This window comes from Helianthus annuus, chromosome 1, assembly GCF_002127325.2.
Source record: "Helianthus annuus cultivar XRQ/B chromosome 1, HanXRQr2.0-SUNRISE, whole genome shotgun sequence".
Taxonomy (NCBI): Eukaryota; Viridiplantae; Streptophyta; class Magnoliopsida; order Asterales; family Asteraceae; genus Helianthus; species Helianthus annuus.
The window spans coordinates 136,091,908-136,111,496 of record NC_035433.2 but is presented as its reverse complement, the minus strand read 5'-3'; the positions used below and the strand labels follow the sequence as shown (position 1 = coordinate 136,111,496).

The following is a 19,589-nucleotide window of genomic DNA, read 5'->3' as shown; positions in this document are numbered from 1 at the left end:
CAAAAAAAATATATATTAAATGGCTGCCAAAGCAGCCTTACGGCTGCAACTTTGTAATTAGGTGTTTGGTTTTGTTTAATTCAAAAATCTCCCACCTAATTCATATTTAATGGCAACCTAACTCTAACCCTAATCCTTCCCTATAAATACCACTCTAATCCCAGCCACTTTTCCACTTTACAAACTCAAATCTCACTCTCAAAACTCTCTCAAACTTCCTAAATTCGCAGCTATAATCAGAATTTCGGACAGATTCAGCAAGCTTCACTAAAGTGAGCATAACTCACTCAATACTTGTCCGATTTAGTCCATTCTTTTTCCTATGTGCTTGGATCGACCTTACCTTCGATTCCATGGGTTTTTCACAGTAAATAAGTCCCTGGAACTCCGGCAAAAAGGCTCCAAAGTTCACTGTTCATTTCTGATTTCATCTATTCTTTACTAAACTTGTTCAACTTGAGTCTAACTCATCTCAAACCTATGTCCTTATGCTTATAACCACTTCTATGGTTAGTTAGGCTTAAAAACAAGGTTGAGACATACAAAATCAGAGATTAATCCTCAAATACTTTCTGTTTTGTTTAGGGTTTTTGACCCACAAGAGGTGTTCAAGCTTCAAGCTTGATAAAGGTGTGATTGTGGACTAACTTGGGTTGTCCAACATAAAATCCCCACATCCCTTGATGATTTCTCATTGTGTAAATGTTTCTTATTCTTGTATGTTTCTTATTAGTTCATGACCCTCCTTGTATGTTTTTACATCAAGTGTAGTGGTGAACCATAAGAGGTACCTAAATGGAAGCTTGTTCTTCCTACCTCCTACATGAATTCTATGACACAATAGAGGTACCTAAATGAAGATTTATCTTCTACCTCATGCTTGATTATTAGACTAAATGATACATATAATACTTATACATATATTTACTATTCGAACTCTTGATGATGGACTTGTGTTCATTCGTCAAGGTATTAGAATACATCATCTAAAACACAAGACTTGTTACGATTCTAATGAGTATACTACTCATGAAAACATTAACCCTTGAGGTTTCATAGTGTCAAGAACAAGTACTTAATGTTGAAGGATGATTACTTTCGAATATATACATTCTTGTGTTTTAACTTCCTAAAATCTCTAAATCCTCCGAATGCCCAAACTCACGCACCTATGTTTCCTTGTGTAGAAGGACTTGGTGTTCCAACTTCCTAATCAACCAACTCACTCGCGGATTCAAGTAGAAGACTTGCAAAACCGTGAGTATACTCGCAACCCCTTTTTATGTTTACCACCTTTTGGGGTGTAACATGTTTTACTATTAAACTACACTTAAACTTATTCTTTATAAAATGCACAAAACAATCCTTATACATGAATACTATGTTATGATACTTGATGCTTACGTGGACCATACTTATGTGATATGTTTTAGTCATTAGCTCTCACGAGCCTCCCTTCGACATGTATAGCGCTATAGGAGTAACGCACCGCCCCCTTAAACTTGGGTCATGTTGAATTAACTAAACTTACTTGCGTAAACAGAGGATTGGCTAGAAATATTGCATGCCATGTTAGGTTGATCTCGTATAAACTAAGTTGCCATGTGGATTCGTTTTTAAACTTTTACACTTATACTTATACTTATGCTTAAACTTGTATACTCGCCTTTGCTTTTGCATTGAATTGTATTTTAAACATGTTACAGGTTGATGATGACGATGCTATGAAAAGAAGTAGCGTTGATGCCTAGATACACATATAGACGTTTAGGTTTAATATGTTGTATCAATTTTGATTATGTTGTTACGTATTTCCTTTGAACATGTTGTTATTGAATTTCCTTGTATGTTTGACAATCTATCTATGAAATGAAATCGGTTTATTAAATATTGTCACAAATAGCGTTATGATGTCTCTAGCAATCTTCACACTTCGTCTCATCCCGATGTTTCCGCCATTGGTTGGGGTGTGACATACGAGAATTCGACTAACGGTAGGTATTTGTTCCAACTACCGCCAAAGTCTATGACACACGCGCGGAGCATGTCTTCAAGAGTATAGATCGTTCTTTCAGTCTGTCCGTCGGTTTGAGGGTGGAATGTGGTACTTAGGTTAAGCGTCGTACCAAGAGCTGCTTGAAACGTTTCCCACAATCGTGAAATAAACCGAGCGTCACGGTCTGAAATGATGTCACGAGGCGTACCATGATTACAAATGATCTCTTCGGTGTAAATTCGGGCTAGTCGTTCTACCTTGTAGTCTTCCCGTTTTGGCAAGAAGTGGGCTGATTTGGTCAGACGATCAACTATAACCCAAATGCTGTCGTGACCTGATGGCGTGGGCGGAAGTTTGGTTATGAAGTCCATAGCTATACTCTCCCACTTCCATATGGGGATTGGAGGTTGTTCGAGTAAGCCAGAAGGTCGTTGATGTTCAGCCTTAACTCTCGCACAACTCAGGCAACTTCCAACATAGAGGGCGATATCTCTTTTCATTCCCGGCCACCAGTACTTGTATCGAAGGTCCTGGTACATTTTGTCGGCACCGGGATGAATGGAATATCGGCATTTGTGGGCTTCGTTCATTATAATCTTTCGCAAATCGGTCCGCTTAGGGATCAAAATTCGGTCCAGGTGATAGAAAATCCCATTTGCTTTGCTTACAAGCTGAGTTCCATCGTGATAGATCCTCTCTTTCTTCAAAGTGCGTTCGTTAAAACAAGCATGCTGGGCTTCGCGGATGAGGGTTTCGAGATCATGCTGGGCTTGGGTATTGCGAATGCTGAGCAAATAACTCCGTCTGCTGAGCGCGTCGGTAACAACATTTGCCTTGCCTGGGTGATAACGAATCTCACAGTCGTAATCGTTAAGGAGTTCTACCCATCGGCGTTGACGCATGTTAAGTTCTTTCTGATTAAAGATGTGTTGTAGACTCCTGTGATCGGTGAAGATCGTACACTTGGTACCATACAGGTAGTGTCGCCAAATCTTCAATGCAAAAACAACTGCGCCTAGCTCGAGATCATGGGTTGTATAGTTCTTCTCGTGGATTTTGAGCTGACGAGATGCCTAAGCTATAACCTTGTCTCGTTGCATGAGGACACAGCCAGGACCAAGGTTGGAAGCATCACAATAGACAGTGAAATCATCGTTTCCATTGGGCAACGTGAGAACAGGAGCATTGCAAAGCATATGCTTGAGGGTTTGAAAAGCAGACTCTTGTTCGGTTCCCCAAACAAAAGACTTGTCTTTATGGGTAAGAGCGGTAAGCGGCACAGCGATCTTAGAGAATCCTTCGATAAATAGTCGATAATAGCCCTCTAGTCTGAGAAAAGAACGAACTTGAACCACACCACTGTTAGAATGATTAGTGAGTTGGCTCAAGCTCCGTTTCTACTGTTTTGAAGGCATTGAGTGTAAAAGAGTTGAAAGAAAGTTGGAAATCCTTCTTTCAATCCTTCACACCTTGTAAATGTTCAGATCTGTGATAGATCTTAGTTTGTTTATGTCAAAATCGGCTAGATCCAAGTGATTCTTGGTGGATTGAGGCCAAAACATGAAGTTCTTGAAGAACACCATGATGACATCATCCTAGAATGCTTAGTTCTTGATGATTTCACGGTTAGAAATCAAGATTTGAAAGATAGAAAGGTGTAGGAGCATGTATTGATCAAGAAAGTACAAGATTTAGGATGAAATCTTTCTGGGATTGAGAGAAATATGAGAAATAGTGAGGAACACGAGCTGGTCGGTCAGAGGGTTTCCAAAAGTGGAAAGAATGAAAATGACAGGCCTATTTATAGGCTTCCAAAAGGGGAAAGGGCTGGCCGATCGGCCAGGCATCCCGATCGGACAGCCTGCTCGATCGGACAGTCCGTCCGATCGGCTGGGCTGTTCGATCGGCTAGGAGCCTGATCGATCCACAGCCTGTTTTGAGCGTTCGGTGCGACGATTTCTGATATTTCGATATCGATTGAAGACGATACGAATACGATAGAGTTTCCTATTCAAATTACTTTTAATCCCAACCACTATATCTACATACAAGCATCTACATTCCATATTCGATTTCGATTGAGTTCGATTGAGTTTCGAGTTTCGATTCGATTGATCACCACACATAGCATAAAGAAAACACGCACAGGTAACACATAAGGCACACACACGTAATATAACACCAAATTCACATAATTCGAGTTTCGAGTTTGATTGATGGTTCGATTAGCTTGATTATTGATTGAGTAACTTTATCGCATTGTTACTTCCTACTATTCTTAGTCGTAAAGCGTTCGCGTCGATTAAACATTCGGTTACTTCGATTCCTTAGATTGACAACACTTACTCTACATAATACAAAACATAAAATAGACTTTTTTACAGTCAAAGAAGTCAAACTTGACTTGGACTTTGACTTTGACTTTGACATTCAAAAACACGGGGTGTTACAGGTATGGCTTTGGCCATTTCCTTGGCGACTAGAGAAGCGATGCACTTGTTATCTCTGCTTCTCTGAGCATGGCGGTGAGTGTGAGAACCAAGGGAAGACATTGTCTGCAGCAGACATCCTCGTATGATTTAGGAGGGATACAATCGAATCTCTCCACACCGTGTTTAACAAGTATACTTATATTTACTAGATAAAGCATCAGGAACACGTCTAGCACATAGGCACATAGTCACATAATCCACATAGGGACATAAGCACGTAGGCACGTAAGCACAGAAGCACGTAATCCACGTAAGCACATATCCAACTATATTTTGCGCGTATTCACCTACATATTTTGCACGTATTCACCTATCTTTTACAGCTGCGTAAGGCGAGTGAGAGTTGCGAGTGAGAGTTGCGAGTGCGAGTAGCGATAGTGAGTAACGTACGAGAGTTCATAGTGTGTCTGTGATTTCTGAGGAACGTTGTGAGTAGTGTGTGTTTTAACAGGGCAAGAAGCGTTAAATCGAAACCATCTGTGTAAAGCACAACATTCTTTGCTCAAAATGCCAAAACATAATAAGTGTATATCCATATAAATCACATAAAAATACATAAAATCAATAACTCATAAAACAGCGATTGCGGTCTTGAATTCGAAATAGATTGTCTCGGGTGATAAACATCGACTACCCAAAGTGATTCGACTATTCTCAAAGGCCTCAAGTACACGTTTTGTCCTAAAAGACTGTGCTCTCGCCAATTCATGGCGAACGGCACGCATCCCTGTTGGCTGCCACGTACTCACGTCATTGGAATCCATCGAACTTTGGTGAGAGTTTTGTAAAACCAAGTAGGGAGTGGATCAAGTCATTAAGATGCGGGTTTCACCCCTAACTTAACCAGTTTACTCCTGTTTTTGAGGCAAAACCACGAGATAGAGATGGAGAATTTTGTCGAGATATGAATTTCACTCCTGACTCAACGAAAAATTCTCGTGTTAATAGTGAAAACACATGTGGAGTGAGTAATCTTATCGAGAGTTCTCGGTTTTCACACCTAATCTTGACAAAATCGCTCAATGGTGCTATTCGAGTGTTTTCGAAAATCGTGTGTGTTGCACCTGCCTTAGGAAAGGCAAGTGGTGTTCGGTGTTTGCATAAGAATGTAGTTTAGCGAGTACGAGCGAGAGTAATAAGAGTAAGCTCGTGCAAAACCCTACTGAGTTTGCACAAGGCGGTCTGTTAGTACTTAGACTATAGAGTAGGTCATTCTAAGACATCGACCCGGACTAGGTCGTGTCTTTCCTAATTCCCTATAGTTATGACTCTGATACCAATCTGTCACACCCCAACCAATGGCAGAAACATCGGGGCACGACACTAGGCGAACCAGATTGCTCAAGAGATCCATAACAACTATTATATGGCAATATTTAAACGGTTAATTGTCCCATACCAATCAACAATATCCCACAAACAATTATTATAGACAGGGAGTCTCAAGAACAAAACAAGTACGACAACCTAAATTTTCTAATTGATGTAGTTTCTAGACTGCCTATCTTGATTCCACAAAAGATCAGCAAACATAGCATCCTAGACACCTATCACACACGTTAAAATAAAGTCAATACACAGAGTATAAAGGTGAGTACACAAGTTTAATAGCATATAGTATAGTGAAAGCGTTTTACGCATAACCAGCATGTAACACGTAGAAATGTGAAGCAAATAAGCTATCGACAACGAAGTATGCAACCGACATGACTGCGTGTTGTAGAATGCACAACACATTATAACCACTGTGACTATGTGAAGTAAAACCCTTAACAACCCCTGTCCATGATAGGTGCTGAGTCCAAACTATAGTACTATCGTTGCTATGGTGTCAGGCAAACAAACACTGTGTAAACATAACATACAAGCATTCATCGAGTCACGTATAACACTTAAGAGCGGTTAGCGTTAAAAGTGTTATCGTTGTGTGTTCAATTGTGAATTGGTATAGGTAACTTATGTAACACTCAAAAGTGCGTAAAAAGAAAATGGGTTCGAGTATACTTACAGTATGTGTTTAATAAATAAACAATGCCTTGGATTGAAGGGAGCGCTTGGAGGTTAGCCTGAGTACAGAACGATAGTGTAAGCGTTGAACAGTGCATGAAACAACCTGTAATAGTTGAAGTGTCGAAGGATGACTCGGTCAAATGATCATCCAGATGGATGGTCATCCAGATGGATGACCATTCGGACGGTTGGTCGTTAGACTGATGAGTGTGTTGTAAAACGTTTTGAACTTTGAAGTTTTCGTCGTAGCAATTTGAATAGTGTGAAGTATCTCTAAATGTCAAGTCATCCGGTCGGATGGTCATCCAGACGGATGGCCATTCGATCGGATGGCTATTCCTTTGGAAGTGATATTCTTTGAAGTTTTGTAAAATTGTTTAATTGTTGAACTTCACGAGTCACCTGATCGAATAGTCATTCGATCGGATGGTCATCATGTCGGATGGCTATTCGATCGGCGAACTGATGTTTTGAAAACTTGGTAAAACTTCCAAGTTTAAGAGTTTTAACGGAGACGGCGTGCTGCTGACGTGTCAAGCAACGAAATCCCATTAAGGACCAGCTCATCCGGTCGGATGGGAGTCACCCCATTCAGTCGTACTCACTGTTCTTTTGATGAAGTTTCATGTTCAACCCATGAATCGGTCGTTTCTTCATTAGAAATCCGTCCTTAGACCGGTCCTCTTCTGGGGAATGAGAAGGGAGCTTGAGCGAGTCAAGATTCTAATGGTTTTGAGTGAAAAGAGTGTAAAAGAGTTGAAAGAAAGTTTTGAAAACAGTTGAAATTGTTTAGATCTAGTGAGGATTTGTGTAATATAATGTGGAAATCCTTTAGATCTGAACAAGCTTTGATGAGATGAGGTCACACTTCAGTGTTCCTAAGAAACCGAGGTGACGTCACCCTAAAACAACCCAAATCAGTTGATTTCCATGGTGAAAATGTAAGGTTTGATGGGGAAGATGATGAGAAAGTGTGTGCTGATGATAGACGTACAAGATTTTGGAAGAAAACTTACGAGAATCGCTTGGAATCAAGAGAAAAGTGCCTTAGAACGAGCTAGAACGAGTTGGGTCGGATAAAGCTGTCACATCAATGAACAGTTGATGTGATAGGTGGGTATTTATAGGTGAGAGGTGGCAAAGGCGATGCAAGTGCGAGGGTTGGATGGCCAGTCGATCGAATGGCCATCCGATCGGATGATCATTCCACCGTATGGTCATTCGATTGGTTGGCTCATGCGAGTTGGTTTTCCGACTTTCGTTTCGTGCGTTGAGCACTGCGTTTCGTTTAAGCGAGTTGCGAGTAGGCGTTGCGATGAGATAACCACACAATATTTAACAAGTAGTTACACAAATAATATAACTCCTAAAATGCATAAAAGTACACCTGTTTTTCGAATTGCGATGCAATTGTGATGCAATAGAGTTGCGATTGCGTTTGCAAATAATATCCGAAAACATATATAAGGCACACACAAGTAAAGCACATAATAACACACATAGGACAATACCAATAACTGCGTTTTGAGTCTAAATAATGACATGTCTTGACTTTGACTTTGAATTGTACTTTGACTTTGACTTTCAAAGTCGGGTTGTTACAACAACCCTCCTAGAACCCTTAATGTGACCCTGAAACGTTCCTAATATACCCCATATACGATAAACGAGCCCGAAATACCCCTAAACTTATAAAAATCAACAAAAACAAGAATTATAGGGTTGTCGCAGGGCGCGACCAAGACCTCCTTGGTCTCTCGCTGGGCGCGAGGCCCAGTGACTTGCCGGGCAAACAAAGCCACCACGTGTCGACACATGGCAAGGCTATGCTCGACGACCCATCAAACCTAAACCCTAGTCTATTCTCTCGCGAGCCGCGAGAGAGTTAGCTAAGGTCTACGCGGGTCGCGAGCTGCCTTAAATATGGCCTATAAATAGGATCCATGAGCTCATTTGACAATTTGTTCAGAAATCAAATTCCCTCTCAAATATTCTGTAGGCAATTATTATACCCGGGCATAATACCCACTATAAAGCAAAGCTCTGCCTCGTTGTAAGTATTATAACCCTGCTATTACCCCACACGATCGATTTAAAGCCCCGTAACACATGTCAAGGCTCTGCCTGACTCAGTCGTTGGAGTTGTGTCTCGTGTTACACTCAATTGATTTAGGATTCCGTAATGCATGTCAAGGCTCTGCCTGACTCAGTTATTGGAATTCTGTCTCGGGTTGTACGCTTAATGTGATTTGGGTTATTTTACTAACACGAGTACATTGTTTAATTTTAATAGATAATAACCAGGAGAATCACCAGGAAGCTATAATAGTATCACCTAAATCTACAATGTAAGTAGATTCACTTTTTCTCACTATTTGAGAGTACATGTTTGTGAGTCAAAATGTTTTACCAAAACGTCAAATGTTTTCAAATACAATTACAGTGATTAAGTCTTTGTAATTCTACAATTGCTGCCAGTATTTTGGGGTTTGTAAACAGTATTTGATAACCTTCACAATTGGGCACGGGTATCCAATGTGTGATATGACCATAGTCACAGATCCGTCGAGTGACACATTCTGAGCGAGTAATTGTGCAGATATAAACATTGTAATCGCCCTTAATATTGTAATGTGTAAACAACAGATGCTTTACAAAATGGAATGTACTTGCCAGTATTTCTTGCTGATAAAATGTTTTTAAAACGTGTTTCAGGTAACACAATGTGAAAGCCAATAGAAGCCAGCTGGAGAGCACTGAAGGCTTGAAAAAAAGTGGCTATAAAAGTTTTCTAAATAAAAAGGAGTTTTTGTTTTCAATAATTAGGGTTACCCCTACAAATGTACTATCAAATGAACTTGGGTTTTCTCCCAATGATTTGTTATAAAAAGTTTGGTGTTTAACTCTGATAAAATATTTTCTAACTACGGTCCTGATGTCTCATTTCCGCTGCCAAATTAATAAACATCGATACCACTGATCTGGATCTCGCGGCACCCGCTCCCAGGGTAGGGGTTGGGGGCTGCGACAGAGAGTGGTATCAGAGCTACAACCACGGGTTTAAGCCAAAGAAGTGTTCTATTGACACCATGGTTGCAAAAGTCGCTAGGCGCTCCCTAGTCAGATTTAGGAGTACTCGGGAAGTACCCGGCTTAAGCGGAGATTACTCGGGGAGTAATTGGCCTGGGAGAACAATACTCGTGCCTGAGCAGCCTACCTTGTAGCGAGTACTCGGGGAGTACTCGGAGCCTAGTCAGGACTTTTACAACCATGGTTGACTCTTAAATTATGTGTTAGGAAATAACTTATGTGACTACGTGTAAATATTGTATTGTGTTATTTGACTATTTGTTAGTTTACAGTATGAGTGAGCAAGGAACATCGGACGCTTATCGTCACTTAGATAGTTCACCAAAAGATGAGAGAACATCATCTTAACCTAATCCCTCAGGATACTCAGTCGATACTGAGGAAGGGATATTTATATTTAAGGCATAGTCTGAGGAACCCTTCACTACTAAAAAGAGAGGTTGGTTTAATAGAGGAGCACATGAGAGAAGAAAAAGAATGAAGAAGTTTCAAAAACGGAGGGCGATAGTCAGAGCTAATAGGGAAGCAAATGCACAGACTCAGGAAACAGTCAATAAGCCACCTTGGGAAGAGGAACTAGATAGACAACTGACCGATTTCCATATGTTAGCCACTACAGCAGTAGACGCTAACCTAAACCAAATAGCTGAACCACCACTGTTACCTTTATTCCCAGACCAACAAATGCTAGAACCCAACCAATTCCCGATACGTGCATTTGACCCCAACAAGTTACCTAGAATTCCAACCCCACAACCTTTAGAATATGATCCATGGTTTGACGACAATAGGTTGTACTCGGCCCTATATAATCCCAAAGAGCCAATGCCTTTAGAACGTGATCTGTGGTGGGATGAAGATAGAACATTTTTCAAAATGAATAGCGCCGACCCTTACAAGGAACCCATACCTCAGAACCCTGACCCATTAAACCCACCAATGAGTCGAGAATGTATGCAGGAACTCTGTCAGTATGGAGAAAATTTAGTGAATGAAGGAAATAGAATCCGACAGATAGGGGAAAAATTTGTTTGGAAGTATGACGAGAATGAAATGCAGTACTGGAGGAGCGGTACCTAGAAAATGCCTAGATATATATGTAATTTTGTATTTTGATAAAAAAATATCTATAGATAGACTAAAATAGATATGGATGCATACCTACTAGTATATTTGATTTCCAGTTGTAGTATGTTACCGATCATATATATATATATATATATATATAAAGAAAAGAGTAAAAGTCGCAATGATCGACGTTTTTGATAAAATTGTCTGTGTGACTGTGTATAAATATTTGTATTAAATTTATTATGTGATAATTAATACTTAATAATTGTTCACAATTCAGATGGACAATGAAGTAAAACAGGAAAACCAGAATAATGAGAATAATGGAAACCAAATAGATAACAGTGCCATCCAACATATAGTAGCACAAGGAATTATAGATGTTATGCTCTATATTATCAAGACTATTAAAGAAGCAGAAAATAATAAATCTGCTATTGGAAGTAAACGCCAACACACTGAGCCAAGTCATAGTGTGAACGATAATAGCGGACCTATAATCCAAGCTCCAATTCCTAAAAGAAGAAGAACCGCTTCTTACGGTTGTTCTTATAAAGAATTGTTGGCCTGCAAAACAATAGAATTCTCAGTCAATGAAGGAGCTATTGCAGCCTTACGTTGGATAGAAAAGACAGAAGCAGTCATAAAAATAAGTAAATGTGCAGATGAAGATAAGATTATGTTTGCTTCTAATCTTTTCAAAAATGCAGCCTTAGAATGGTGGAATACTATTCTCCCGTCTAGGGGAAGTGACAGAGTTTATAATATGGAATGGATCAACTTTAAGGAAATGGTTGAAAGAAAATTCTGTCCTCCCAATGAGGAAGAACAAATCGCCACTAAGTTCCTAAATCTTAGAATGACTGGAATAGACTGCAAAGGTTACACTTCCATATTCTTCGAATATGCTAGGATTGTGCCAACCTTAGCCTCGTCTGAACCAGTGTTAATCTCATGTTATATTTGGGGATTGATTAGTGAGATTAGACATGTAGTCAAGGCAGCAAGACCGCAAACCATAGAAGAAGCAGTAGAACTAGCCAATACGTTGACTGATGAATTGGTGCGCGTACACAAGAGGAAAACCAGAGAAAGAACCTAGCTCAAAAGCTTACCCAGGAATTTCTTCTTGGTAATTCCAACCGTGGAAAGGGAACAGGTTCTTCTGCACCTTACTGCAAGTTTTGTAAAAAGAAGCTTTCAGGAAAGTGTGTTGTGTCCTGCAATTTTTGCAAGTACCCAGGACATAAGGAAGAAGATTGTAGGAGAAAGGCTAGTGCCAGGATATGCTACAATTGTGGAGAGACTGACCACATCAAACCGAACTGTCTGAAACTAGCTCTAGCAACAACCAACAAGGCTAAGACAACTGAAGCGCCTAAGAAAAATGTCAAAGTGTTTGTTCTGACAGCTGAGGAAGCCAAGATGATTCCGGATGTGATTGCTGGTACGTTCTTAGTTAATAATATATTTGCCAAAGTATTGTTTGACTCTGGTGCAAACCAAAGTTTTATCAATACCTCTTTCTACGAACTTCTTGACCAACCCTTAGCCAAACTTCAACAAGATTGTCTGGTAGAGACAGCTAATGGAGAATCCGTTAAGTGAGATCTTGCAGGGAGCAAGAATAGAAGTCTTGAACCATCATTTCTTTGCTAACCTTTATCCAATGAATCTGGCTGGATTCGATGCTGTATTAGGAATGGATTGGTTGGTAGCCAATTATGCCAGTATTTTAGGTGATCAAAATTCAGTACAAGTAAGCTCAGCAAGTGGTAAAAAGATCACAATCAAAGGAGATAAGCCAACCAGATCGACAAAATTCATCTCTGTGATGAAAGCTGCAAGTTAAGAAAGGAAAGAAGTAGTATATATGATTTTCGTAATCATTAATACTAAAGGAAAAGAATTAGAAGATATTCCTATAATATCTAAATTCTCAGACGTCTTTACAGTGGAGTTACCTGGATTACAACCTAATAGAGAGGTCGAATTTAGGATTCACCTAATACCAGGAACGACAACAACTGCCAAAGCACCATATCGACTACCACCAACGGAGATGCATGAACTAAAGAAACAATTGGACGAACTTCTTGACAAAGGTTTTATACAACCAAGTTCATCACCGTGGGGAGCCCTGGTATTGTTTGTTAAGAAGAAAGACGGATCGATATGTATGTGCATTGATTACCAAGAATTGAACAAGATTACGATTAAGAATCCGTACCCACTACCGAGAATCGATGATCTGTTCGATCAACTGCAAGGAGCTCGATTCTTTTCTAAGAACGACTTACACGCAGGATATTATCAACTAAAAGTACAGGAAGAGGACATTCCTAAGACTGCTTTCAGAACAAGGTACGGTCATTATGAATTTACCTTCGTGCCATTTGGTTTAACCAATGCCCCAGCCGCATTTATGGACATGATGAACAGGATATGTAAACCATACCTGGATAAATTCATAATTGTCTGTATAGATGATATTCTAATTTACTCTAAGAGTAAAGAGGAACATGCAACGCATCTGCAAACACTTCTAACATTGTTGAGAAAAGAGAAGTTTTATGCTAAATTTTCAAAATGTGAAAGTTGGTTACAAGAAGTGCAATTCCTTGGACATCTGGTTAATCATGAAGGAATTCTTGTGGATCCCACAAAGATCGAGGCAATTACTAATTCGAAAGTCCCTGAATCACCAACAGAAGTAAGAAGTTTTCTTGGACTGGCAGGATATTATAGACGGTTTATTCAAGATTTCTCTAGAATAGCCATCCCATTAACCAAACTGACCTGCAAATCAGTTTAGTTTGAATGGGGACCGAAACAAGAAGAAGCTTTTAGGATTCTTAAGCAAAGATTAACCAACGCACCCATAATCGCATTACCAGAAGGAACTGAAGACTTTATAGTCTATTGTGATGCGTCTAAGTTAGGATATGTATGTGTGTTGATGCAACGTAAAAAGGTTATAGCTTATGCCTCTAGAAAACTTAAGAAACATGAAGAGAACTATACAACCCATGATCTAGAGTTAGGAGCCATAATTTTTGCCCTTTAGATTTGGAGACACTATTTATATGGAAATAAATTTGTTGTCTTCACCGATCATAAGAGTTTAAGGTACATTTTTGGGCAAAAAGAATTAAATATGAGACAGAGACGTTGGATGGAAGTTCTTAGTGATTATGATTGTGATATCCAGTATCATGCTGGGAAAGCTAATGTAGTAGCTGATGCTTTAAGTCGAAAGTATCACGAAAAACCAAAACGAGTACGTTTTCTCAGATTAAATCTACAAGTAGATTTAAATGAGCAAATTAGAGAAGTACAGGAAACAACAATCAAGGACGATTTTGAAAGTTTAAAGGGAATTATTAAGGAATTAGAACAAGGAACATATAGAATTTGGAAGTTCCATAAGAAAAAGATGTGGATACCTAAACAAGGAAACCTACGCCACAGAATTCTAGAAGAAGCTCATAAGTCTAAATATACGATACATCCCGGAAGTGATAAGATGTATCAAGATTTAAGAAAGAATTTCTGGTGGATAGAAATGAAAAAGGATATAGCAAACTACGTTGCTAAATGTCTAACTTGTTGACAAGTTAAAGGTGAGCATCAGAAACCCTCAGGATTATTGCAACAATTGGAAATGCCAATATGAAAATAGGAATTGATAAAGATGGACTTTGTTACCAAATTACCCAAGATAAGGAAAGGAAATGATACAATCTGGGTGATTGTTGACAGATTGACCAAATCTGCTCATTTCTTACCAATGAAGGAAACTTTCAGTATGGAACGGTTAGCCAAGTTATATGTAAATGAAATAGTTTCATTACATGGAATTCCTTTATCTATTGTATCCAATAGAGATAGCCGTTTTACTTCTCATTTTTGGACAAGTTTCTAAAAAGCAATGGGAACCAGGTTAAATCTAAGCACAACTTATCATCCACAAACGGACGGACAAAGCGAAAGGACAATTCAGATATGGAAGATATGCTTAGAGCCTATGTAATTGATTTCGGAGGAAATTAGGAAGACCATTTACCATTAATAGAATTTTCCTACAATAACAGCTATCATACAAGCATTAATGCTGCACCTTTTGAAGCACTTTATGCACGAAAGTGTTGAACTCCAGTCTGTTCGGTAGAATTGGAGAAAAACAATTATCTGGACCAGAGATAGTGCAAGAAACAACAGATAAGATAATTCAAGTCAACGAAAGACTAAAAGCAGCACGAGATCGTCAAAAGAGTTATGTAGATAACAGACGAAAACCTTTAGAATTTCAAGTAGGAGATAAAGTATTGTTAAAGTTTCTCCATAGGAGTAGTCAGATTCGTTAAAAGAGGAAAGCTAAGCCCCAGGTATGTTGCACCTTTTAAGATTATTAGAAGAACAGGACCTGTAGCCTATCAGGTACAACTGCCAGAGGAAATGGCAAGAATACATGATGTGTTTCATGTATGTAATCTCAAAAAGTGCTTAGCTGACGAATCCTTAGTGATACCTCTTAAGGACATAGAGGTAAATGAGAAACTTAAGTGTATCGAGAAACCCGTTCAGATTGAAGACAGAAAGATAAAGAATCTCAAACACAAGAGACTAGTTCTGGTCAAAGTGAAATGGGATTCCCAGAAAGGACCAGAATACACTTGGGAACTCGATTCAGAAATGAAGAAGAAATACCCACTCCTGTTCCAGTGGACCTTGAGGACGAGATCTAAAACAAGGTGGGGAGGATATAACAACCCTCATTGAACCCTTAATGTGACCCTAAAACGTTCCTAATATACCCCATATACGGGGCGCGACCAAGACCTCCTTCTTCTCTCACGGGGCGCGAGGCCCAGTGACTTGCCGGGCAAACGAAGCCGCCACGTGTCGACACTTGGCAAGGCTATACTCGATGACCCATCAACCCTAAACCCTAGTCTACTCTCTCGCGGGGCGGGAGAGAGTTAGCTAAGGTCTATGCGGGCCGCGAGCCGCTTTAAATCTGGCCTATAAATAGGATCGACGAGCTCATTTGACAATTCGTTCAGAAATCAAATTCTCTCTCAAATATTCTGTAGGTAATTATTATACCCTGGCATAATACCCACTATAAAGAGAACCCCTGCCTCGTTGTAAGTATTATAACCCTGCTATTACCCCACACAATCGATTTAGGGCTCCGTAACGCATGTCAAGGCTCTGCTGACTCAGTTGTTGGAGTTCTGTCTCATGCTACACTCGATTGATTTAGGATTCCGTAATGCATGTCAAGGCTCTGCCTATCTCAGTCATTGGAATTCTGTCTCGGGTTGTACGGTTAATATGATTTGGGTTATTTTACTAACACGTGTGCATTGTTTAATTTAAATAGATAATAACCAGGAGAATCATCAGAAGCTATAATAGTATCACCTAAATCTACAATGTAAGTACATTCACTTTTTCTCACTATTTGAAAGTACATTTTTGTGAGTCAAAATGTTTTACCAAAACCTTAAATGTTTTCAAATACAATTACAGTGATTAAGTCTCTTTAATTCTACAATTGCTGCCAGTATTATGGGGTTTATATACAATATTTGATAACCTTCACAATTGGGCACGGGTATCCAATGTGTGATATGACCATAATCACAGATCCATCGAGTGACACGTATTGGCCGAGTAATTGTGTAGATATAAACATCGTAATCGCCCTTAATACTGTAATGTGTAAACAACGGATGCTTTACAAAATGGAATGTACTTGCCAGTATTTCTTGCTAAAATGTTTTTAAAACGCGTTTAAGGTAACACAATGTGAAAGCCAATAGAAGCCAGCTGGAGAGCACTGAAGGCTTGAAAAAAAGTGGCTATAAAAGTTACCTAAATAAAAAGAAGTTTTTGTTTTCAATAATTAGGGTTTATCCCTACAAATGTACTGTCAAATGAACTTGGGTTTTATCCCAATGATTTGTAATAAAAAGTTTGGTGTTTAACTCTGATAAAAATATTTCCTAACTACGGTTCTGATATCTCATTTCCGCTGCCAAATTAATAAACACCGATACCACTGATCTGGATCTCGCGGCACCCGCTCCCGGGGTAGGGGTCGGAGGTTGCGACAATGAAGAACTTTTTATTTGAAATAGTTCATTATAATAAAATTTAGTATTATAGATCAGGTAAAAAGAGTAAAATTTAGTATTTTATTTTTGGTAAAAAAGTAAAATATAGTTTTTTTTAATCAAACTTAGAGTGATTTTAATGGAATATATTCAAAATTTGTTTGCTATTATGCAAAGTTATCCTTATATTAACTATATTAGTTTATAGACCCATGTATTACATAGGTTTGAGGATAGAAAATGAAAGGCTTTAAAATATTATGGAGTTGATCAAGTTCTTTGGGAAAATAAATGTGTTTTTCATTTATATAATCTTAAATGAGTTTTTTAAATTAATATATTATTGTTGAGGTTGGTTGTGTTTAAAGGACATGACGACTATAAATTTCAAAAAAATTATATTTCATATTATATCTTGCAGCACACATAATAAATATAAATTTTGATATGAATACATATAACCCTAATATGAACTATACATACAAAATTAAAGAACATATAACATTACTCATTTTAAATGATGCATTTACGAAGTAAGAATTTTTTTTTAAATACAAAATAGAGTTAATTGCCCGGATGGTCCCTGTGGTTTCACGTTTTTTCACATTTAGTCCCCACCTTTTGAAAATAGCAGGTATGCTCCCTATGGTTTGTTATTGTGTTACTCGGATAGTCCCTTGAGTAGATGTCAGTTAGTTTGGAAATAGCAGGTATGCTCCCTATGGTTTGCATTTTGTTACTCGGATAGTCCCCGGAGTAAATGTCAGGGGACTATCCGAGTAACAAAATGACAAACCATAGGGAGCATACCTGCTATTTCCGAAATGGTGATGAGTATATAAATTTTTAGTTATCTCATCTTTTTTTGAGAATTAATTTTTTATTTACTAAAGTATAGATATTATATTAAAGTATAAGTATGTAGATAAGTAATATTAATTATTAAGAATTAAGATTATTGAAGAGATATAATCTTAAATATAAGATTATTTCTAATATATATTAAATTCAATCATTTAATAGCCTTTATATTAATTTTATTATTTATTATATAGTTGAGGTAGCATGAAAAATTGCCACATGGCATTTTGATGAAATACTTTATTATAAAAGAATGCCACGTGGCATTAAAATTACTCTTTTATTAGTATTATATATTATTTTAATAGAACATATTCAAAACTTGGTTACTATTATTCAAAGTTATTCCTATATTAACTATATATTATTTAGCAAATTCTACTCCACTAACAGAATCACTACCTTTTATTTTCTTTTTAGTTCTTTTACTTTTCAACCTTTTATGTTTGTGCATTATAATGTTCGTTCATTTTTTTTCTTTTTAATCTTTATACTTTTAAATCAACTTATTTATCCTTTTTTATATGTTACGTTTTGGTTTAATTTTTTGTGAGTTAACATCACGCAACGCGCATGCGTGGTTCATCGTCTCTTACTATTCAGTGTTTTTACTTTAAACCCTTATAATTTTAATCTTTTACAAATTTATCACAAAATATTTTTCATTTTTAATCCAACACTTTTCCACTTTCAACTTTGGTCTCTACTTTTCCTGTTTCACAAATTTTTCGTTTTACCTTTCGGTCTAAATTATATGCGTTAACACACTGTGACATATGTGTGTGGTTCAACGTTTTTACGTATATTTTTTGTCTGTTTAACTGGGCCATCACAACGTGCGGGTCCTAAATCGGCTTAGTTATTCTATTCTATTTTTAACGTTTCAGTCTAATTTTTGCACGTTAAAACGCTCCACAGGTGTTTCGTTTAGCATTTTACATTTACCTGCAAAGCACGGGTCATATGGGTCAAGTTATTCTACAAAGTCTTCTAATTGTAAGAAGTGTAAGAAGGATTTATAGAGTGACAAGTGTCTAATAACCTAAAACTAAACCCACTACATCACCACCAAAAACCTAAACACCCACCCCCACTCCCCTCCCACCACCACCCAAAAACCTAACCCCCCCCCCCAACCAAAAAACCTAAACCCCCCCCCCCACCCCCCAACCCCCCCCCCCCCCCCCGGCAAAAAAAAAAACGAAAGAAAACTATACCTCACAAAAAAACCCCCAAAAAACCTAAACCCCCCCCCCACCCCCACCCCCCAAAAACCTAAAAAAACCTAACCCCCCCCCCCCACCCCACCCCCCCCACCCCAAAACCTAAAAAAACCTAACCCCCCCCCCCCACCCCCCAAAAACCTAAAAAAAAATCTAAAAAAAACTAAACACCCACACCCACCCCCACCCAAAAACCTAAACCCCCACCCCTTCGGCAAAAAAAAAAAAAAAAAAAAAAAAAAAAAAAAATTGTTTTTTTTTTTTTTTAGGGTGGGTGATGTGTGTGAGGGGGGGGGGGTGGGGGTTTAGGTTTTTGGTGGTGGTGGATGATTAAGGTTTTTTTTTTTTTTTTTTTTGTAGTGGGTTTTTTTGTGTAGTGGGTTTTTTTAGGTTATTGGACACTTGTCACTCTATAAATCCTTTTTACACTTCTTACAATTAGCATCCTTTGTATTTGATCCTAATCCCGGGTCATATATCTAGTTTTCTTAAAAATACTTAATAGTTTTTTTTAGCTGTCTTCGAAAATCTTAAAAGAAATTGAGCCATTAGCGAGATAAAAAATTCCGCCCTAGCTGTCATAGTTTATTTATTATATTGAAACAATTTATGTTTTTTAGTTAGTAGGTTACCTTGGTGTTAAAAAGAAAATCCAAAAGTCAAGAAGTCAAAACCCTGTGCTCTTAAACAGTTAAACCCTCTGTGCAAGTGAAGATGACAA

General features: G+C 38.3%; 1 protein-coding gene and 1 long non-coding RNA gene across 2 annotated transcripts in view; both read left to right on the top strand.

Annotated features, from left to right (window-relative positions):
* Positions 1–46: 46 nt before the first annotated feature.
* Positions 47–1,969, top strand: LOC110940208. Its single transcript, XR_002592903.2, has 3 exons — positions 47–272; positions 1,188–1,257; positions 1,707–1,969. It is a non-coding gene; the product is annotated as an uncharacterized LOC110940208 (long non-coding RNA).
* Positions 1,970–10,065: 8,096 nt separating this feature from the next.
* LOC110879815 (glutamate receptor 3.2-like) overlaps positions 10,066–19,589 on the top strand; it is a 70,641-nt gene continuing 61,117 nt past the window's right edge. The window contains exon 1 of the mRNA XM_022128355.2: positions 10,066–10,660. Coding sequence (XP_021984047.2) covers positions 10,066–10,660 — 595 coding nt within the window. The remainder of the gene's footprint in view (positions 10,661–19,589) is intronic.